General features: G+C 49.7%; 1 protein-coding gene across 4 annotated transcripts in view; it reads left to right on the top strand.

Annotated features, from left to right (window-relative positions):
- The window catches only part of MYOCD (myocardin), a 231,478-nt gene that overhangs the window by 127,710 nt on the left and 80,827 nt on the right, over positions 1–22,941 (top strand). For 3 of the 4 annotated variants that reach the window (XM_050981312.1, XM_050981314.1, XM_050981313.1), the window contains exon 2: positions 2,197–2,416. In XM_050981312.1, coding sequence (XP_050837269.1) covers positions 2,278–2,416 — 139 coding nt within the window. In that variant the 5' untranslated portion in view covers positions 2,197–2,277. Of the gene's footprint in view, positions 1–2,196; positions 2,417–22,941 lie in introns of those variants that run through there. The other variant, XM_050981317.1, reaches the window with a different exon arrangement.

Genomic DNA, 22,941 nt, shown 5'->3' with positions numbered 1-22,941 from the left:
TCACTGCAAATTAAAACGTTGCATATGCTCTGAGAGTAAAAAGAGATTGCACACAGAGCCTGCAAGAAGCCTTCCTGAAAGACTTCTGCCTCGGCTGGTGGTCTTGCAGCTCCGACACTGGATGTCTGGCTCACGCTCTCTATTTTTGAAAAACATTAATAATCATAATCCATATAAAACTGTCATATTGGTTCAACATGTACGTCACCAAAGCCCTGGCTAATTTATCAAAGATTTAGTGTTGGGTTGAACAAAGTCTCATTTTTGTAAGCAGATGCAGTTTGCTGGATTGTCCTGTCATCACCCTCTGTTCCCACTGGAAAGATGCATCGTATCAGCAACTTCAAGAAGTTTTTTAAAAAAAAAAAGTTCATTTTAAAACAGCAATGTAAACACTTATTGAATGTTCCACGCCAGTCATGAATTTAAAAAGGAGTTTAGGGGCTCATGCTGCTCGTGTCAAAGTGGGTGTGCAGCCCTGCAGCCAGCAGTGGGGACAGGGCATGGCACAGCAGTCACACCCCTGGAGAGGAGAGCCCAAGGGAGCTGAAATGCTAAAGCAGCCGTGGCAGATGGAATTGTCTGCTCCAAGATGCAGCCTGGCCTCTCTGGGTGCCCGCAGGGCTGTTGGCATGGGCAGTGGCAGCATGCCAGGCTCTGGCAGGAATCCCTGGGCTCAGGAGATGAGGAAAGGGCACAGTGAGGAGGGGGATGAGGAGCACACAGTGAGGAGGGGGATGAGGAGCACACAGCCAAGGGGAAGGGCTGGGGGCAAGGGCTGGCTCTGCTTTGAGTTTTTGAGCCCTGGCTGCACAGCCAGCCTGTCCCAGTGCTGCACTGGGCACAGCTTTGGGGTCCTTGCAAAGGGGTAAAGTGACAAGGACACCCCAGGTCCTCCTTCCTGGGCAGTGCAGCCACCCCACGGGCACCCCGAGTTAGAGGGGCCAGCAGTGAAGCTCAGTGTGAGGCAGGACAGACAGACCCAGGGCTGAGCTGCAGCTGCTGGGACAGGAAAAGCTGCAGCAGGTGGGGCTGCCAGCGAGGTGGATGAGAAAGCAGATGGCAAAATCCCTGCTGGTGCAGGGTGGGGAGAGGGGTGTGAGGGTCCTGGCTCACAGTGTGGAGGAGATGGTATCATGTGCAAGGCACTGCTCCTACTTCCTTATACAGTAAATTGGTAACTTTTTTGTATTAAATCAGATTTTATCACTGAATCAATCTTACACTTTCCTATTCTCGTTCTCTACAAATGACCTTTTTTAGCTCTCCTCAGCTCTTTCCTGATGGGACTCATTAGGAGCTGGTGCTGATTCTCAGAGGCATTCACTTTCACTCAGCATCTGGAGATTTTTCAGACAATGCTCTGTTGAAATGGTCCCTGCAGCTTTCCTGTGATGTGCTCAGTGCCACAGCCCCTCCTGGGCCGTCTGCCTGCATCCCACAAACATGTTTGGTGTAAGCTGAATCCTTTCCACCCATCTCTCTGGTGAGATGGGACTGAGGTCTGCAGAAGCACAACCTGAATTTGCAGAACTTTTGAGAGTTTTTGTGATGTATTTTGACCAAAAACCACACACAAACCTTGGAGTACAACAACGTGGTACAAAAACCAACTCCTCCATCCTTCAAAAACTCTCAACATTTTCTACCTAACATGGTTGAATTCTTCAAAAAGCCTTTAGCTCTGGTGGGTCCTAATCATAAGTTTGATGTCAAAGGTTTTGCACATACTTTGCAGGGTGTTTGTGCATTTCCTGGTGTAAAAGCTGACTGATGTTTGTTCTTTTTGTTTGCTGGCTGTATCACATAATTAGCAGCCTCCTCTGGGCTGTGCAGAATTATTCCTGTCATTTATTCCAGTTTTCTCAGCAAAGCAGTGTCATGTAAAGGAAGATTGTTCTCATTTGTGGATCTCTAAAAGCTCTCTTGTGGGGGCTCCCCAGGGCTGTGTGTTTTGAAGATAAAGTTTCTGCAAATATTCTGTGGCCATGGGTGGAAATTCCTCCAAAAAAGTAGCCAGGTGTCCAGCAGACAAGGACAATCAAGCAGGCAATAGGGAATGCTATGGTTTTCCTATGCAAACTGCCAGTAATTAGTTGTTTGGGGTCTGATCACTTCACAAATGCCAGCCTGCGTTCCTTCTTTTTCCCAGAGTGCTTTGGCAATCTGTCCTTACCCATTCCTCCTCTCTTCCAGAGCCCATTTGGTGCCTGCTCCTCTCCCTGAGCCCCCAAAGTGGAGCAGCCAGAACCTGGCACGGTCCCTGCAGGCTCGGTGATGAATGGTGTGACCAAGCAGGAGCGCTCGGAGCACAGAACTGCCCATGAGGAGGAAAAGGCAGCCAAGGAAAAACCTGCCAGTGACCTGAGGGATGGCACCAAGCTCCAGCCCCCGCCCTTCGCCGAGCGCAAGAACGGTGAGTGGAGTTCCTCTCCTGGAGGAGGCAAGAATGAGCGTGGAGATGGGATCTGGGCTGGGTTGGTAAAAAGAAACGAGGCTGTCAACCTCTAAAAAGGGTGAGCCTGTTTATTAAGAACTGAGAACAAGATGGGATCTGGGCTGGGTTGGTAAAAAGAAACGAGGCTGCCCACTTGGGGATACCAGCTGTGGGTTTCTCTGGTTTGAAAGCACTTGAGGCAGCAGTTCATGTTGGGACTCAGGTGTTTGTTATTTCTCACCAGTGAAACAGCCTCACAGCCCTGAGTTCTGCAGCTTTTCATTAGAAGGCACAAAATGCCCAACAATCTCTTGGTCCAAGGGCTTCTAAAGCCAAACTCTCCAATTAAGAGCTGACACCTGGATTATTTTCCCTTTTAACCCAATAACTGATCCCACAGAGCCCCAGTGGGGTCTTTCCTGCCCAATTACAAAATGCCACCCAAACCCTTGGAGAAGGAGGAAGAAGCAGCATGAAGCAGAAACCCAGGATGACACCCTGTGCCCTCCATCCTGCTGCCATCCACAGCACACTAAAAACCCCAAACCCTCAATTTCTCACCCAGTGACACACCCACACTGCTCTCTGTAATCTATTGCACACTTTGGTGGGTTCCAGTCTGTTCTGGAGTTCAGGAAACTTTCTCCATGGATGAGGGACAAAGTCAGGGCTCCCCTGGGGCTCAGGACACCCCAGAGCAGACAGAGAAATATTCCCAGTGCCCTGGGTTTGCACAGTCAACCTTTAAAAAGCACGAAGAACTGAGAACAAGATGGGATCCCTGCTGGGTTACCATCTCTTGCTAAAAAGAAACGAGGCTGTCAGCCTTGAAAAAGGATGATCCTGTTTATTAAGAACTGAGAACAATCAGAAACAGAGCCTTAAGATAAATTTAAGACCCCAGGACAATTCAGGAAAAAATAACTGCACTACAGAGGGTGCTTCCTGGGACTCTGAGTTCTGCTGAAGGAGCCAGGCGTGGGCTCCTGGGGGTTTTGAAGCCTCCTGAGCTGCTGGATTAGGGTTTTTTCCACCCTTACCTGATTTGGTCTCTTTTCTGGCCGCTGGTTGGTCCATGCTGGCGTTCAATCCTGACCAACCATTCTGGAATCTTGGATCTTGGATCTTGGATCTCAGCTTGGATCTTACTGGTTGGCTCCTTGTGCATTCACAGTTCAAGTTGCTGTCATCACGTCATGAGGCAACATTCTAGAAAGTTCCCTCCATTAAACCCTGCCCCATTGGCCACACACTGAGTACATTTAGCTTAACCCATTACCTCATAATTTATTGCATTATTTATGCAAAACAATTCATTATAGAAATTAACAATTCATATCAACTCTTCATATTGATTATATTTACAATTCACCATCCCACCTATGAAACTTAACTATAGCTTATTTATAACAACTTATAACTTATTTATTTTTAGCAACTATAACTTTTATATAACAACTCTGACACGTGCTGGGGGATTGGTTCACTGCTGGTTTCACGTGTGGTGCTTTTGAGGGTGTTTGCCACAGGACATTTTGCCATCAGATGGCACAAATTTAAGGTTTTATGGAGTTGGAACCTGATCTCAGTATTTCTGGGACAGACTTAAATGCTGTTGTCACCTCTGAGGTGTGTTCTTTGTGATCCGGGTGTTTGGTGTGATTTTGGCTGAAATGTGGGATTTCAAACTCTTAGGAAGAGACTGGTGTTCTGGTCACACCAATGGAATTTCTGGGGAGTTAGGGTGGTGTGAAGTTGATCAGTGGAGAAGAAATGGGAAGGGTATTTGGTTTGCCAAGGCCCCAAGACTGCTCTGCTCTGACCAAGTACTGCGTGCTCCAGAAAACCTGCTCTTCACCAAAATTGCTCCAGATTCGTGTGACAGAGAGAAGAATTTGGCCCAGGCCTTTGCAAGGATCCTTTGTGGGGTCACGGGTCCCCATGGCAGATCGTGCTCTGAGTTTCAGTGGAGATCTGCTGTTAGAAAGCTGATGGACAGAAAAACCCCAAAATGAGCCTGTACAAAGCATGCTTAGCCTGAGGAGTTGTTTGCCATTTCTTTCAGGCAACTGTATAATATATGAAATGAAGAAAATTCCTTTTGTGCACTCTAAGGCTTTCAACATTAAGTCCTCAAAACATCATGCAGTGTGAAAGTGCAGCCCAAAGGCACTATTTTTGCTTTGTGTCTTTGATTGTTTGCATTATTGTACGGGACTCAATTTTTCTCAATCGCTATAAATCAGAAATAATCCAAATGATGTCATCATGGCAATGTACTGGTGTCAGGCTGGAGTAAAACACAGAGAGTCAGACTCAGTCACACCACAGGACTCCTCTTCCCTACAGCTCCAGATACTAAAGTGTACCTAAGATAATGCAGTAATAGATTGTAAAGAGAAAAACTCTTTGGTGACATAAAAGAAAATTGTATTTTCTCTGTAGCTTTCACATCCTTATTTTTTGTATCCGTTTTCCACCCTTTTTTTGTTGTGGGAAGGAAAAGAAAGAAACATCTCCAGGTGCCCACAGGCTCCCAGCACAACCTGCAGACGTGCAGGTAAGCCCTGCAGCAGTGCCAGCACCTGCCTGGCAGCTGGCCCCGTGTCACAGGCTTGGTGGCCTCCAGGACATGGTGCAGCCCCTCCCCACTGGGCTGTTTGCCCTGTCTAAGTGAGAAGAGCCCCCCACAGTCTGGGCACCCCTCCAGGGCTTTGCTCTGCTCCCTTTCCCTCCCTTGAGCACGTTCAGCCAGCCCAGGGCCAGGCTCTTCCTGCTGTCCCCACGTGGGAACAGCCGGCTCCCTTCATGTCACATCATCTCGGGAGCTGGCACGCCTGCCAAGTGTCACACACGTCATGTGGCACCCGGGGCTGCCTTTGATGTCACATTCCGTGGTGTGACAGCTCCCGCAGGGCCGCTGGAGCTGCCTGATGGGCTGGGGATGAGGAGGGAAGGGGACATCCCACAGCCCCCAGGCTGCCCTCCACAGAGCCCTACAGCAGGATTGTCCCTGCCAAGGATGGAGCCTTCCTGTCCCCTCAGTGCCACTTGTGGGGGTGCCACAAGGGCCTTCTGCCCATCCCTTGGGGGGTTGTCACCGTTAGGTCAGATGTGACACACACACGTGTTTAGGGTCCAAGAAGAAAAAGGTTTTTTTATTCTGTGTGTTCTCTAGCTCATACACTCTTAACAAAGCGTGATCTTAAGTCATTAATTACATCACAATAACTTATTATATTCATTGGTGCAAAGCAATCAGCGTCAATATAATTGGCAAAAGTTTTACAGAAATTTAAAAAGGCACACATACACATCTACTTATGCACACAGTCTAGCTTATAAAAATTTTCATGTATCTTTTCCAATCTGTTTTCCTGCTGACGGCCTTGTCTTCTTCCTTGCTATGGATGCACCCAAAAATCATCAATTGTTATTTCTTCTATTCACTCAAGCCTCTCCAGAGGGGGTCAGTAGCTGGGAGTGACTTGGGGCAAAAAACCAAGGCATCAGTGTCTCCTCACAGCCCACCCTGATGGAGGCACCCCCACGAGTGTGTCCAGCACCCCCACCTTCATCCCACACACCGAGGGGACAGCAGGGACCCCCCACCCACCACGATGCCACTGGAGGACACAATGCCTGGGAATGACTTGGGTGAAATGGAAGAAGCTTCCATCTGTTGTCTTTAGGAATGTTCCAGGGCATGGAAGATGGTTCCCCATGGTAAGGAGAAGCAAGTGCAAGGTGTGTCACTCCCCATCCTCCTCCTGCCCTGTGGCATCCCACCTCTCAAGGGTTCAGGTGTGCACAGCTCAGCCAGGCAGGACCATCCCTTTGTTCCCTGCTCTTTCCACCCCTGGGCTGGTGCCCTGTGCTGGTTCAGTGGCAACCAGACAGACAGACAGACAGACAGACAGACAGACAGCCATCTGTCAGGGGCTCAGCTCCTCAGTGAGGACCAGCTCCTGCCCAAGCCTGAACTTTCAAACCGCCGTCTTTATTTGACTTAACTTTGATTTAATAAAAACAGTCTAGCTAGAATATTTTTAAATAGGAAAATAGTCTTTTTAGCTCTAGTATTATTCAAAAACGGCAGAGGGGATTTCATTTAAATTTGTAAAAATAAATCACCTTTGAGCAAGCAGAAAGCCCATTTGGCAGGTCCTACAAAATCCCAGGACTGCGTGCATAAGTCCTGGAAAATGGGGATTGTGACCTCTACGACAAGCAGGAATTCTGACCTCTGCCTGCCCAGTGTACCCCCAGGCCCAGGCCAGGATAATTTCTTCAGCTGGCAGCAGCTTTCGTGCCCACTAATCCCACTCCATCCCAGCTCAGCCCCTCCCATGTCATTGTGCTGCTCACCTGTTCCTTACCTGGGGAAGCTGTGTCCTGGCAACAGCAGTAGAACATTTCTCTTGTCCTGCATCAGGACTGTCTTTACCTTGTCTTTACCATCATTCCCTGGTGATGATTTCCCTGGCAGTGGGAAGGCAGTGAGGGTGCAGGCTCTGTGTGTGGCTTTGGCCACGTGTCCCTCCCTGTGCCAATCTGACCAGATGGATTGTAGAAACAATTTTGTGATAACATTTGCAGTCACAAGGAAAGGACATGCAGGGGCTCTGTGAAGAAGCTGCTCCAGAAGTGTCTCAGTGGGTGTGCTCAAAGAGAAGAGTGAGGTGTCCTTTGGTACAGCCCAGAGACAGCAAATTCCCTTGTTCCCTGTCCTGGGACTCTGAGACTGAGATGGATTTCACTCATGGAACGATGGAAGTGTGAGACATCCTGTCTGACCTGATGAGGTTTCTCTCCTCAGACACTGCTCAGTATGAGCTCAGCCCACTTTGGAGGGCTCCATTTCTCTGTAGTCATTGTCAGAGTTTAAATGCCCAGCTCTGACCCAGGCAGCCTTTAAAGCAGAGATTGATTTCACCCCTTTGCCTCCCCCCATGTGCCTCCCAGTCTGGGTGCCAGCTCTGGCTGCAGGGGAAGGCTCTGGCTCCCAGGCTCTCCTGCACCTACTGCAGGTGGGAGCCATGAAGGGCTCCCCTGTGCCTGCACCACTCCAGTAGTGGGTGTGCAAACTGCTCATAATGTTTCCACACAGGTTTGCCATCGCTGCCTTTGGAGAATAATGTAGTTAAACTCTTCAGTTTATTTGTGCAGTGAAACAGACCTTCTGACCACCAGCCCCTTTAGCCCACTGCAACAAAAGGGAGGATTTTCCAGTGCCCATCTGGTTTGTGTTTAATGTAATGTGCAGAAAGGTTGCACATTTTCAGGGCCTGTGTTCATAAGTAGTAGATTGTACAACAGTTTATTACACAAATGGAGCTTTATATTGCTGGGCTTTGTTGAGCTGCCAGTTGGGATAAAAAAAAAGTAACGTGCTTCGTAGACCCTATCAAGGAAAATTAGAAAGCATTAAATTCTGCTCAGGCTATCCATCACTGGTGAGCTGGTAATCAAATCCAGAGAGGCTGGTGAGAGGTCAAGACTTTCTTGTTCTTGGTGTTTCTGAATCAATAACTGCTATGAAAGACATGTAAGTGAAACCCAAAGAAGAGAGAGAGATGTGTGACCCAGAAGTCAACACGAGATCACAGTGCAGAGGCCAGAAGAGAGCAGATCCCTCCAGGTTTTGAGGAGAAAACCCCACAGTCTCAACTCAGTTCTTGTGGTGAGCATGTGTTTTAGTTTAATTCTATATTGGAATGGTTATTAAATTACTATCTAGTCCAAGGCAAAATCTAGCCCTTGTTCCCCATAGCCAGGTAAGAGGTGTATCTACAGGAAGACTTTTCAAACTGGCTTTGGATCCAAATGAAATAAATATTGCAAACCCTGTATTGAACCCAGGTGATACCTAATCCACAGTGAAACATCAGCCTGCAGCCTCGGACTGCACAGCCCAGCTTTAATGCCACTTAAACCAGAATGTAAGAACTGAAGGAATTCCAGGAATCCAATGATATAAACTGTATTTTTAGAGCCGTGAGTGACTTGTGAGAGTGAAACAGTGCAGTGACTAAAGATAGCCCAAGCAAGGTTTTCCATGATTTATCACAGGAACGCTCACAGTAAGTTAAAGTCACTGAATGTTGTGATAGCAGCACCTACATGCTGGCATGTTTTCAAGACAAGTCATTCATAACATATTTGTCACAGAGGAAAATTTCCATAACAGAGCTCTGAGTTGTGTCTCACTTGCACAAGCACCACACACATCACTTTCCTATTAAGACACCGAGAGGTCCATTTGTTTCCAAGGATCTATTTTTCTTTTTTAGCCAGCTGGAGGGAAGAACCCCACTTGCCTGCATGCCTCAAAGCCCTCCCAAGCTTTCAGTCTGGCTGAGCAATCAAAGCAGTGGTGGCAGAGGACAAAGACTCTCCCTTGGGCTCAGCTGTGGCCCCACTCCATTCCCTGTTGGCCATCTGGAGTTTAGTTATCATTTCCCAGGAATTCATTGTCAGACCCATCATTGTTCCTCGGGGGTCTGCGCTCCTTTGTGCACCAAGGGGTTGGGTAGGACCTTCCTTTGCTGAGCAAAATGTCTGCAGGAGTTATTTTAAGGATGAAGTCATGGCAAACATTTCCTGACACCTCATGATCAGCGTTGCTCTTGGCTCCTGGCCCTTGCTCGCTGCAGTTTGCAGGATAAAGGAGCTGCCCTTGTCAAGAGGGGGCTACACTGCAGAGCTCTTTTCTCCCAGTTTCTGACACTCCAGGGTGCATTCAGAAATGGCAGAGAACCTGCAGAGATCTCCTCTCATGGACAGATTGATCTTTGCCTCCTGCAGCCACCCCCTGAGTAGCCTGACAGTCACCTGAAATGTCATTTTCATGGAATCACAGAATGCTTTGGGTTGGAAGAGACCTTAAAGCACATCCAGTTCCACCCCCTGCCATGTCAGGGACACCTCCCACTGTCCCAGGCTGCTCCCAGCCTTGTCCAACCCCACCTTGGGCACTTCCAGGGATGGAACAGACACAGCTGCTCTGGGCACCCTGTGCCAGGGCCTGCCCACCCTCACAGGGAGGAATTTTCTCATGTGTCAAGCCCCAAATTCAGCTTCCAGCACAGAAGCCCACTGGCTGTGTGGGCTCTGCCCACGCTCTCCAGGCAGGGTCACATCCTCTGCTGGATGGGGACAGCACCTGCAGGGTGAGGAGGGTGCCTGGACACTGAGTCAGGTCCTCTCTCCCCATCCCTTGACTGGTTCTGCTCACCCCCAGGTCTCTACTCAAACCCAGGGCTGTGCTCAGCTCTGTAATCACCCCCCATGGGAAATGTGGGAATCACTCCCATTTCTTTTTCAGGTATGTTTTGAGATGCTTCTAGAACTTATTTCCACCTCATTATGAGTCTAAGCTGCTGTCTAGTTCCTCTTCCAGAAATCAGATAGAGGCAGGGATAATTGTTTGTCACGATCCTTCTTGCTCCATCTCCATGTGCTCTCAGGCAGGTCCTGCAGCACCTCCAGAGGGACCCCATCCTGCTGCCTGCTGCAGCCTGGGCAGGGCAGAATGAGCAGCACACCTTGTCTGCTCTGAGCTTGTTCTTGGGCTGGGGCTGAGCCCCACTGCTCCAGAGCATTGCTCAGCACCCAGCAGGACTGAACCCCCAGGCTGGGCTTGCTCACCCATCTGTCCATCCAGCCCTAGCACTCCTTAGCCAGGCTCTGCCTGCTGTCCTTCCCTTGTAACCATGCCTGTGGTTAAATGGAGTGTGTCAGTGATTATAGGATTTCCTCTCCCTGCTGCACTGGGAAAAGAGCACTCGTAGCTCTGTGCACAGCTTGAGTTTTTATTTCATCTTGTTTATGTTTGTGGTTATTTCTGTGTTGCTTCAATGATTTGCACATTCTTGAGGCCCTTGCTCAGAGCACCTGCAGTCAGGTTGTGCTCAGCATCTCCCTCTCTTTTGCAGCTGATTTTGAGAGGTAGCTAGTGAAGGGTAAAGTTCAATCCAGGACACAGCCCTTAATTCATGATTGAGCCTGATGAAGGGCATGTGAGTGATATCTGGACACGTGAAACTTGGGGCTGAAACTGTGATCTGTGGTTTGAAACATGATAGCCCTGAAATGATAAAAAGAAAACATCCTCTTGCAAGAATAACACCATGGTATCTCCATGAGCATTTAACCTGCAGGGCTTGGGAGCACGTTGGGCTCACTGGCACCAAAAAACTCGGGAGGATTCTGGAAAGAAATTCTTTCTGGAGGCATATATATAATGGGATCCCCTATATAATGGGAATTTATATGGGATCCCTTTATAATCCCATATGTAATGGGAATATCCACCAGATCACAGTGAGGAAGGCTGCATGTAGCCAAGCAAAGATTCCAACAGGGAAAGACACCCATTGCAGGAACCCCCTAGATAATTTAGCCTCATTGAAAAATGGACAAAGAAATGAAGCTTTAAGAGTTCTTCAGGGTAATTTGTCTCTTAGGCCAGTTTTTCTGGGGACTTTTTGCAATCTCCAGCGCTTTCAGGAGGGGTGTACTTGTTCCTTCAAAAGATGCTTTCTTATATAAAAGAAAACTACACCTTTGTGCAGAAACACCTAGGAAATGGCCCGTGGTTCATGCCCAGCTGCCTCAGTGCTCTCAGGAGGTGAGCAGCAAGGCCAGAGGGGTCACAGAAAGCTGTCTCAGAAGACACAGAGTACTGGAGGTTTCATTTCAATGCCAAGGCAGCCTTGCTCCACACCAGCAGGTTACACCCAGTGCCTGACACTGATAGCCTTGAAAGCTCTGCTCTGGTAGGGTTAGGGAGAGGGGAAGAGGTGATGATTTGACACAGCATTTAGCTGGGTATCTCCAAGCTGTAAAGATTGGGAACACTGAAGAGATGATCATAAATGGAGCCTTCTGTTCTTGAACAGAACGAGTCTATGAACAGAGTGGAGCACAAGATGTTTCCAGTTAGTGCAGCATCTGGGTTAGATCTGCCCATTCACAAAGAGGAAACATGTTTTCACTCTGAATGACTTTTTAAATGAAGAGGCAAGGAGGAAAGCAAGGATGTGAGATGTGTGTGCGTGTCTGTGAGCACAAACTGCTGTGAGCAGGCACAGCCCCGAGCTGGCCCTGCCCTGCACCCCTGCCAGGGCAACCACGTGGCACCAGAGGAGTCCTCCAGACATTCTCCAAGCTCTTCTTTTATCTAACTCTGTGGAAATTGCCACCAGTGCCTGGGGAGCCCCTCTGCTGTGGGCTGGGAGCAGGGGCTCCCTGTGTGGGGAGGGTCAGGTTCTGGGTCAGGTTCTGGGTCAGGTTCTGGGTCAGGTTCTGGGTCAGGGTCTGGGTGTGGGGCTGCCTCAGGCAGCTGGCAGGGCACTGCCACAGGGCTCCAGGCTCCTGGAGGAGCCATGTCCACCCTCCATGGTGAGCCAGGAGCTGGGAGCTGGGGCTGGCCTCTGCCCTGCTGCAGAGGGGATGGAGCAGTGCTTCCTGTGCCCTTCCAGCACGGTGTCGGACTCACTGGCAAAAACCAGAGGAGTTTCAGCAGCCAGGGCAGGATCCAGACTGCTCTGGGGCTGGGAGGAGACAGTGCAGGACCCCATGATCCATCCCACTGCTTGTTCCACACCTGTGTGCTGACAGTGCAGCCAGAGCCACTGACCTCATGGGGAGAGAGGGAGAACCAGAGAGGAGAGCCTGCGCCCAGGGCTAACCAGCAGCCAGGCAGAGCTCTGCCATAGCTAACCAGCAGCTAACCAGCAGCTAACCAGCAGCTAACCAGCAGCCAGGAGACCTGCTGGCCATGTGGGGCTTGTTCCTCCCTTCCTGTGGCATTCCTGTCCCAGCAGCTCCATCTGTCCTCCCTTGTTGCCCAGCTGCTCTCTTGGTGGGACAGGCAAAACCTCCCCAAGGAGAGACAGGCTATGATTGCAGCCCCTGTGCTCTGATCCCATGTTTGTTGTAGGTCCTGCTTTCTCAGGGCTGGTTCTGGGCAGTAATTGGGGTGGCACTTCCAGGAATCCATTTCCTGCTGCACATCCTCCTGGTAACATCTGGCACAACGTGTCTGCACAGCTGGTTACTGCTGGGGCTGCTCCCCAGGGCTTTGCTGGGGTGATGTGTGCAGGAGAGCTCCATGGATGAGAGAAGCTGCATCACACTGGGGTTGTGCAAACCAGCTCATATGTTTCAAAATGAGAAGAGAAGAAATTCACAGCTGTGCCTTTATTATGTGTGCATTTAGGGCCAAACTGGGCCTGTTTCTGGCATGAAGCTCTGCAGGGAGAGGGCTGTTCCTTCAGAGGCTGCTGAGCAGCAGCAAAATCTCTCCAGAGCTACTGCTGCAACCCTGGATGTGCACACCCCTTATTTCCCCTGCCTTTCATCTCCTAGAAGAGACAGAAAACCTCTGCTGCCTCATCCTCATTCCCCCATTAGGTCCTGCTGCCCAGGACAGGCAATGCTGGAAGCTGAGAGTGAGGACACAGGAGATCCACGTGGTTACAGCTTCCCTGGGCTTTTCCAGCCCCCTGGGGCTGAGCCTTCTCATGCTCTGAGGTTTGTGCTCCACAAACCCTTCTGCCCCAGCTGGCAGCTCCAGGGAGGGGCTCAGCTCAGTGTGCCCCTCACCCACCATGCCAGCTGCAGAACTCCTGGGCTTTCCAGGTGGGCACACACTTGGGAAGATGCTCATGAGGATTAAAAAGACTCACTGAGACCAAAACTGCTCCCCTGACTGAGTGTCCTGAGCTCCAGCACACAGGAGCTGGCTGAGCCTTGCACAGGGTGGTGGTTCCTGCCTGGTGTGAAAAACATCCAAACACTTCATCTCATGCCTAAACCACCAGCATGGCCATGGCTGCAATTCCACAGGGACCAGGCAGCCCCAGCACCTCTGAGCACAAAGCCAGGCTCTCCCATCTTCTCTCCATCCACTGTCTGCATCTTCCTGATGCTGCAGGGCTGGCTGGGAGGACTTCCAAGCACTTGTTAAACCTTCTGGAGGTCAGCAGCACCTCCAGGGCTGCAGGGCTGATGGCTTCAGGGCTGCTGGGAGCAGTGACCATTAAACACTAATCAGCTCAGGGCACTGAGCTTTGCTTTGTTCCTTTTATGGGTGCTTCTCCCAAAGCCACAGCCCCAGGTTTAGCTTGTCCAGGAGTACAGGACAGCCCCAGGAGTAGAAGGTTTATCTTGTCCTGCTCTGGCCATGCAGGACAATAGGCATTGTCCTTGGTGGTACATGGCTTGGAAAAGGAGGGCTGAACTGGCCAGGATGTGACAGAAATGGGACACAAACCCTGAGCAGCACTGCTGGGACCAAAGCTCCCAGCTGGCCAGGAGAGGGAAAGAGGAGAAGAAAAAGAGGACTGGGATGTCACGGGCATATTTTATGAAAAGTCTTTTTGCTAAGATCTTTTCTCTAGAGAAGCTGAGAGGCCTTAGAAATGAAATATAAACAATAATTCTCTGCTGCTGTGGAATGCAACAGGTGCATCTTTGATTGGTCCATGTGGTTGTTTTTAATTAATGGCCAATCACAGTCCAGCTATCTCTGACTCTCTGGTCAGTCACAAGACTTTATTATCATTCTATTCTTTTCTGTTCTTTTCAAGCCTTCTGATGAAATCTTTTCTTCTATTCTTTAGTATAGTTTTAGTATATAATTCTTTTTTAGTATAATGTATATCATAAAATAATAAATCATCCTTCTGAAACGTGGAGTCAAAGTTCTCATCTCTTCCCTTGTTGGGTTTGCCTGCAAATTCCACATTTAGTGACCCCGAGTGAGGAACATTCCCACACTGGGACATAGACACTGTTAATGATGAGGTGGCATCAGGAGGGCTGTGCACAGAGAACCTCTGTGCCTGTGAGAGGACACAGAGCTCCTGGAGGAGCACAGAGCAGGGCTGGGACAGGCTCTGGGCTGCTCCCAGCCAGAGGAGCTCTGTCCCAGCAGCAGGAGCTGGCCTGCCAGGCCTCCTGTGGCCTCCAGCTATGAGCAGCCATGGTTTGCTGCACAGTGACAGGCATGGAGACCAAGGTGGGGTGGATTTGTCACAGTGTTGGTGTCCAAATGGCTCACAGGAGAGACTAATGTGGAGCCAGCAGGGGAAACACTGCACGTTCTGCACTCAGGACTGCATTTGCAAACCACCAGAGCCCTGCTGAGGAGGAGGATGTGAGGGGCAGGAGAGGAATTGTAACATCAAGACAAACAGGCCAGGTCCCTTCCTGATGGATGGGCCCATAAACATCATTGTCACACCGGAGATCTCGCCAGGGCTGCCTGAAGATGCTTTCCAGCATGCTGCAGTCTCCTCCTTGGGGTTCTTGGGGTTTCAGAATCCTGACCATCTGTTTGCAATTGAGGCCATTTGGAAGCAGAAGAGAGCTGCCAAGAGACTTTTTGAACAAGGAGTGTCTTGTCTTGCCAAGAAGTTCCCTCCAGCAGGTACCAGAGGCACAGAAAGGTGGTGTGCCTTGTCCAAGCTTGGGCTGCATTGTGCACTCAGAGGGTATGGCCAGCAGTGGTGCTGTGCACCCAGAAATGCCCCGAGGGAGGCTGTGCTCCTCAGCACTGCACCAGGGCTTGGAGCTGCCTTTAAATGTCAACCTGCCTTAAAAGCCCCAGGCATTCCCTGACATGTGTGGGGTGAACCTGTTCACTCAGTAGAGATTTACTCCACTGAAAACGAGCCTGAAAGTTGATAAGAGCCCCTGGTTAGGCCTGAAATAGCCCTTTGCAATGTGGGGCTGGCTGGAGGAGGTATCAGATGAAGAGCAACAGTCCCAGCACAGCAGAAAGGAGGCTGAGCTCATGCCTGCCCTTGGCTGCAGCCACAGGTGCTCTGGCTGCTCAGGGGTGTTGCTGTGCCTCACCCACAGCTCCCACCCAGCTCTGCTGCCCCCTCTGCCCCACAGGAACACCGGGGGGAAATACAGAAAGAGCAGAGAGGCACTGGAGGGAAACTGCCCTGGAAATGTGCAGTGGTGCTGTCTGGAAAGTGGGGAAGCAGGACTCCCTCTTTATGCAGCTGCAGAGAAAGGCCAGAGGGTTTTGTTCACTTACCTGGGTGAAGTGCAGCGTTCCTGGCAGGAACATGATTCATTCCAATGCCCTGAGAGAGGGAGGAGGGGCTGTATTTTATTTTCAACCTTGGTACAGTGCGTGGGAAACGCTGCTGGCACTGGGGTTTCGTTCTGTTGGGGTTTTGCTCTGAGCTGCAGATAAGGCTCCTCTTTCCTTGGTCACTTTGTAGGAATGGAAAACATGCCTGGGCCTTCAAGCACACTTTGAAGTCAATCAAAACTGTCTTAAAGTATATTTCTCTGCTATAGAACATAAAAATATTATCCTTCTGGCATGCCTCCATGAGAATATTAAAAATAGCTTACTGAGTTACTCTGTGAAAATCGCTAATATAACAAGACTTTTGTGTCTTATTTCATTAATGAAGGAACTCTAATGCTGGGCTTGAATGTGATACTGCTGTAAATCAATACAGAACATTTTTGGAAAAACACAATCCTATTACTCCGAGATATTTTTGTGGAGTGAAGTTAGAAAGAAACATTTCTTGCCATGACTTTTGTCCAACTCAATAAGCTATTTGCATCTGAAAACTTTGGTGCTAGCTAAATAAAATTGTGTTCTGAGCATGGGATGGCATTTGCCTTCCTGGTTTGTTTTAGTGCTTCTTGTCCAGAACGGGGGAGAATCTGTCTGGCAGAGAAAGGCTTGGAGCTAAATCTTGTACTGACCCCTCTCAGCAGAAGGGAAGGGAGAGCAGGACAGGGCTCCTGGCTCTTCCTGAACAGCATCCAGGAGGCAGCAAGTCTGAGCTGTGGCCTGACTGGGAGGCTCAGGCTCTGTCCCACTTCCAGCTGCAATTGTTTGTGAACAACCCCCTGGGGCTGTGGCCATCCTGGCTGGGAGAACCCAGGGATGCTCCTGGCTGGGTCAGGGCTGAGGAGCTCCAGCTCCTCCCCTGATCCCCAGCACCAGGAGCCAAAAGAAGGTGGAAAAGCAGGGTGATCATACAGTAGCAATTCTCCCACCAGCTGCTGGTCTTTCCTTCAACAGGAAAAAGGCTTTAGATTTCATGGTCTCCACAGGCACTTCTTACATGGATTTGTCTGATTGCCTTTTGAACTCGAGCTCAAGAGGTGATTTGCTGCTTCCTCAGTGGCCTCCCAGGGGTGTAAATCACAGCTCTGCCTCAAGAACCAGAGCAGCAGGCAGAGTTCCTCCCACAGCACCAGTGCTGCCTTGGGCAAGCAGACACCCCTCTCATTTTCTGTTGTGCACAAAGGCTCCAGTGATGGGCAGGGATTTGGGGCTGGAAATGGAGTGGATTTGGGGCTGGAAATGGAGCTCTCAGTGTGTTCCTGAGGAGCCTCTGGGCTGTCTCTGCCAGGGTTTCACAGTCCCTTGCCTCTGAGCATCCACACAGGGTGAGGTGAGACATGGCTGGTGCAGTAGGAGCACAGAATGAGCTGGGGAAAAGGCTCCTCTCAGCCAAGGAACAGAGTCCACCTGCTTTCCCTTGCTCTGAGCTCCTGTCACTCTGTTGGTTTCTTTCCTGAATGGAATTCTCTGTCTCTGCTCTGCAAGAAAAGCAGCAGCTTTAAATGATCACCAGAGAAATGCAGCTGCAGTTGTAATGACTTGCAGGGCAGCTCCTTCCCTCCAGGTCCTCCAGCATTAGAGGGAAGGGATCAGGGGTCCTCCATCCTCAGCTGTTGGCACAGCACTGCCTGGAAGAAAAGGGCTGAAAGGCTGCATTTTTTCCTCTTCCTCATTTTTGACTGACAAGTGGCCCATAGCAGCAAAGGTTCACACAGTTCTTCAGGGAGAAGGCAATTCTGTACTCAGGGCAGGCAGGAGAGAGGGATTTCCTGAGCGTGGCTCTGGGAGCAGAGGACACAAACCACCACAGTGTGTCATGAGCCTGGACCTGAGCTTTGCACACCCCTCCAAATCCACACAGCCACGTGGCGTGCTGAGTACAGCTGGGGGAAACCTCTGCTGCCCAAAGCCAAGATCACCTTTCCCTCCCTCATTCCTGACAGGAGTTTGTCCACCCTGTTCTTAAAAACCTTCTTTGGTTGGAGAAGATTCCAGCTCTTGCCCAAGTCATTTTCACTCCTGAAGTGCACATCCATAACTCCTTCTCAATATGGATAAAGAGAGTAAAACACTCTGTTCTTTCCCTAGTTTCCATATTCCACAGAGAATAAAACATTCTGTTTCTTTCTGTTTCTTTCCATGGTAGTCCTCCTTATATTTAAAATCTGATCAGGGTTCCCCTCAGACAATTTTTCATTAGATTTTCCCTCAGTCTTTGTGCCTGTCCTTGAGTTTCTGATTTTCTAGATTTTTGGTGTCTTTTTCTGTGCTCTGGGTTATCTTCTGGTACCTCTCACCTTCCTCAGCATGGCTGAGAGCAGTCAGCAATGCAGAGCAGAGCACACTCTCACTTCTCACACTTCTCTCACTCTCACCATCACCAGTGGTCCTGAGCTGGCTCGTGGTGCTGCTCTGTGTCACAGAACATTCTGCTCTGGACACTGTGTATGTGCAATCCCCAATTCTCACTGGGTTTGTTTCTGTAACTGTCCTCACATCATCACTTCTTTTTACAGCTATTATCTCCCTCTGACGCTGCTCTGCTGCATGCAAGTGCCCTCTTCCAACTCCACCTCCAGTAAATAAAGTGATTTTTCTACTCCACTTTGCAGAGGAAACACAGAAGACAAAGGGACACAGTGACCCACTGGGAGCTTCTCTCTGGGTGTGCTTTTCCAAGTGTTTCACACCACCTTGGGCTATTCTCATCAGCTTTCCCAAAAATCTTTAGACAATGTCATGTCAGGAGGTGTCAACAGCCTCGTTAGACACAAGATAGATGACATGTACAGCTCATTCCCTATCCACAAGTGCCACAGAAGGATTAGATTTGACACATGCATAATGGCTGGGCTCTTATTTCTTTTCCCTGATTTGTTTCAGTATTTGTTTGTTGGCTCCGTTTGTTGTCCCAGTACTTTTCTGGAAAGGAAGTTCAAGTAGATGCTCCATAATTTCCCTTTTTGAAAACCAGATATTCTGTTTAGCACTTTTGAAAGCCATAGGGGGAGGAGAGGGAAAGGGAAAGGGAAAGGGAAAGGGAAAGGGAAAGGGAAAGGGAAAGGGAAAGGGAAAGGGAAAGGGAAAGGGAAAGGGAAAGGGAAAGGGAAAAGGAAAGGGAAAGGGAAAAGGAAAAGGAAAGGGAAAGGGAAAGGGACTACACACACCCACACTCCACAAGGTCCCACTGCCCCCTGCCAGGAAAAGCAAGTGAGGAGCCCCAGATCTCAAGGGAAGAGAAGGAGCAGGTGCCTAAATCACCTCTAAGAACATGATTATCACTAATGACTCAGGAAATATGAGAATCAGGAATGACATCTCTTTCTCCATCTGACCCAGGAGCACAGTCCTGGTTTCTTTTCCTTCCCAGCATTTCTTCTCTCTCTCTCTCATGCTGAGTTATATCTTGGGAAGCATCAAAAGCAATGTGTTCAGGCCCTGCCTTGGCTATGCTACAATTTTTGGGGAAGATTAAGGCAGTGGAAAATAGAGGCTAGCACTGCTCCTTGCTGGCTGCCAAGAGCCAGCCCGGGCTCCTTTCAGTGTGTGAGCAGAAACACCAGCAGCACTGAGAGCCCTTCCACCTCCTCTGGTTCCCTTCACCCAGCCTGGGGCAGCTGCCCCTGCCAGCACCTGTCCTGCTGCACAGAAAACAGGGAAAAGCAGCAAAAGAGAGATGAGTATGAGATACATCCAGTAGGAGATGGAAAGCTTCCACCTGCCCAGCCTGCCCTCCCAGCACCAGGTGTAATCCCACCCCAATGGCATCCCCAAGCCAGAGCTGGTGCAATAATTACAGTACAAAAATCCAATTCCCCGAGCTGTGGATGTGGGTCAGTTTGTTCACCATATATAGCAGAACCCACCACAGCTGACTGAGAGCATATTAATTACTTTGGGTTTGTTTCTGTAAAAATAGAAGAAATCTGCAGTTTAATCTTTAATTGTCTCAGAAAAAATAAAATAAAATAAAATACAAGCTTGCTTCTCTGTGCCTCTCCAGCCCTTCACAGTTCATGGTTTGCAATGTGTGCAAAACAAATGAATGTTACCTTGCTCAGAGGAAGCCTCCTTGTCAGGTCTGAATTTCTTTCTGTTTGTTTTGTTTTAGAAAGCTTCCCTCTCCCATCAGGTCAGGAATGCTGTCTTGGCAATGATCTCTCCTGGATCTCCTTATCACAGATGCTGTTTAGGCACTTCCCCCATTTTGGTCCCCAAACTACCTGTGAAAAGCTCAGTTCTGCAAGGTTTTTCCCTTTCCCTTTATCCACAAAAAAGCCACCCAAGCTGCAGGTCAGGTAAAACTTAGCCCAGCTTCACTTTCCTGGATGTCAGAGTGACCTGGGATGTCTGGCCTGCTCTGCTTTCCAGAAGAGAGCCCCTTTTCTGTACCTTGCACCTTCTCCAAACACTCTGACTTTCCCTTGCTCTGAGCTGCTGTCACTCTGTTGGTTTCTTTCCTGAATGGAATTCTCTGTCTCTGCTCTGCAAGAAAAGCAGCAGCTTTAAATGATCACCAGAGAAATGCAGCTGCAGTTGTAATGACTTGCAGGGCAGCTCCTTCCCTCCAGGTCCTCCAGCATTAGAGGGAAGGGATCAGGGGTCCTCCATCCTCAGCTGTTGGCACAGCACTGCCTGGAAGAAAAGGGCTGAAAGGCTGCATTTTTTCCTCTTCCTCATTTTTGACTGACAAGTGGCCCATAGCAGCAAAGGTTCACACAGTTCTTCAGGGAGAAGGCAATTCTGTACTCAGAGCAGGCAGGAGAGAGGGATTTCCTGGGGAAAAGTAGAATATTCCCATGGCACCTCTCAGAGAACAGAGGGGAAGCCTCAATCAGCCTTGCCAGAGACACACCAAGGTGTCCTGTCCCACAGCAGGGCTGAAGTCAGTGAATACTGTATTAATTTCATGTACTTTCATGAAATTAACTTTTTGATGAAATTAATTCTTTCATGAAATGAATTAATTACTTACATGTACCACCCAGAATTGCTCAGGCTTGGCACCATCAGTTCCCTTTCTGCCCACAGTCAGAGAGACCCAGGGGTGCCAGGGGAATTTCAGCCTTCAGAGGGGCAGGGAAGGGACCAGGAACAGCTGATTTCCACAGAGACAGCCCTGGCTGGCAGCAGGGGGGTGGCAGCTCTCTGCCACCTCCTGGCTCCTGCCCTTGGGGAGAGAAGGAGAGACCAGGGGGATGGGAGAAGAGAGGAGGGACAGAGATGCTGGAGCAGACATGGGGAATTCCTGAGAGCAGACACAACAGCAGTCACAGGGTGATAGAAATAAAGGTTTTATCCTCTGGTCCCCTGCAGAGCTTGGTGCCCCTGAGAGAGGCACAGAAGGGCTGAGGGTCAGAGGATGCTGTGTCTGCAAAGATGCTGTGGACAGTGAGCAGTGCAGCAGGGGGGGTTCAGTATTATTGGGGTTTTTTTGGGAGATCTGAGGTTTTCTGCATCAAAGACATCTCAGCTGAAGTTCATGAAACTCCCTTCTAGGAGAAGGGAAGATTGGGGTCTTGTGGTGCTTGAAAATCACAGACCAAACCAGCCAGCAGCCCTGGCAGTGGTCTGAAGGGAGATAATCACAGTTTGCCACACACCAAGGCCCCAGAATCACACATTACTGAAAGAATTCCCAGAGAAGGTCTCTGCTGGGGCAAAATCCAGTGCAGGATCTGCTGCTCATGGCAGTGCAGCCCTGTGAGGTCACCTGGGGTCCTGCAGCACAGAGGGAAGGGCTGCCAAGGACCAGGATCATGGGGAAGGGCTGCCAAGGACCAGGATCTTGGGAGCTGGAGTCATTCTGGATAACCTTTGCTGGTGGATGGCCCATGCCCAGCTCAGCTCAGTGAGCCAGAGGGCTGTGTCAGGGACACTCAGCTGTCAGGAGCTCATGGTTTAGGGGAGCACAGAGGAAGGCTCCAGGTGGGACTGCTGGGCCCTTCTCCTTTAGCTGTGGATGGTTCATCCCTAACTTCTCAGTGGGATGGACATTTGAATGTCTTGCTGAGGAAAAACTGATTTGGGCTTTTTTTTTTTTTTTTTTTCTGGAGCAAACTGGAAACACTGAGTATCCTGACATTGCTGATTTTGTCCTCAGCTCTGCAGCACCCTCCTTCACATAGAGCCAATAAAGATAATGGGCTGTAGAGAGCTCAGAAGCTCCAGGAAACTCCAAGAAAACCTGTGCAGATGGCTCTGAGAGGGAGAGATTTCATTTCATTGCTCCAGGCGAAGACAAAATGCTCCATTCCTCTGCAATATGGGCCCTAGAGTCACACACCAGCAATTGTCCCCAGCAATCCTTATCCTTTGAGATGTAGGAAACTGCATTTGCACAGGGCTGGAGGCATGCACTGAAACCAGAGCATCCCTGAGCTGCAACAAATCCTGCTCTGGCAGCAGCCCCAGGAGAGGAAGAAGAGGAGGAAGGAGATCACCCCTCTGTTCCCAGAGGTTTCCCAGAGCCAGCAGCATCCCCAGGTCCTGTGGAACCCCTTGCACAGAGCAGAGCCCCCAGCAGGAATGATTTACCTCCAAAAGGGAGTTTATTTCTGTTTGTGTTTCTGCAAAGTGGCTTTTCCACTGGAATTGCTCCTTTCCTGCACAGGCTTCGAGGGCCTGCTGGAGACTGTCTGCAGCAGTCCCTGTGCAGCAGAGCTCGCTGCTCCTGCCTATAAATAACATTTCAGATGCCCAGGCCACGCAGTCACACTGCAGGAAAGGTCAGCAGGAGTCGTCATCGCCCAGAGAGATCACTCTCCACCACTGCCCCATGCCTGAGGCTGGCCTGGCCTGCAGCCAAGGCTCTGGGCCTTATCAGGGCTGGATCTCCCTGGGAATTTTCGGGTGAAACGTTTTATTGGAAAATGCTGATTCATAGGCATCAAAATGTTTCATGGAAATGCAGCAGTTTTTTTTTTGAATTTACAAGGAAATCCAGACATTATTTGGATGCAGTAGTGACTGGTTGGCTGCCAGGGTATCCCATGGCTTCAGAATGTGTCTGCTTGCAGGACAGCTGTGTCCTCTGGGCTGCTCCAGACACAGGAGCCAGAGCTCTGCCAAGGGCCTGCTCTGACTGAGCGAGCTCTTGGCAGCCCTTAACCCCCAGCATGAGATGGGCTGGGGGGTTTCTCTCTCACCAGCCTGGTGTGGAGGTGATGTTGGATCTGCTGCATCCTGGAAAGGCAAGGGTAGAACCCTCACAGAGTGCCCTTTTTATTGGGTGTTGTATTTGAGGGGTGCTTTGAGGAAGGCAAGAATGATGGATCTGACTCCATGCTCTCAGAAGGCTGATTTAGTATTTTATGATCTATATTATATTAAAGAATGCTGTACTAAACTATACTAAAGAATGCAGAAAGGACACTTACAGAAGGCT

This window comes from Serinus canaria, chromosome 18, assembly GCF_022539315.1.
Source record: "Serinus canaria isolate serCan28SL12 chromosome 18, serCan2020, whole genome shotgun sequence".
NCBI lineage: Eukaryota > Metazoa > Chordata > Aves > Passeriformes > Fringillidae > Serinus > Serinus canaria.
The sequence above is the reverse complement of the archived record's forward strand: the minus strand, read 5'-3'. Positions and strand labels throughout refer to the sequence as shown.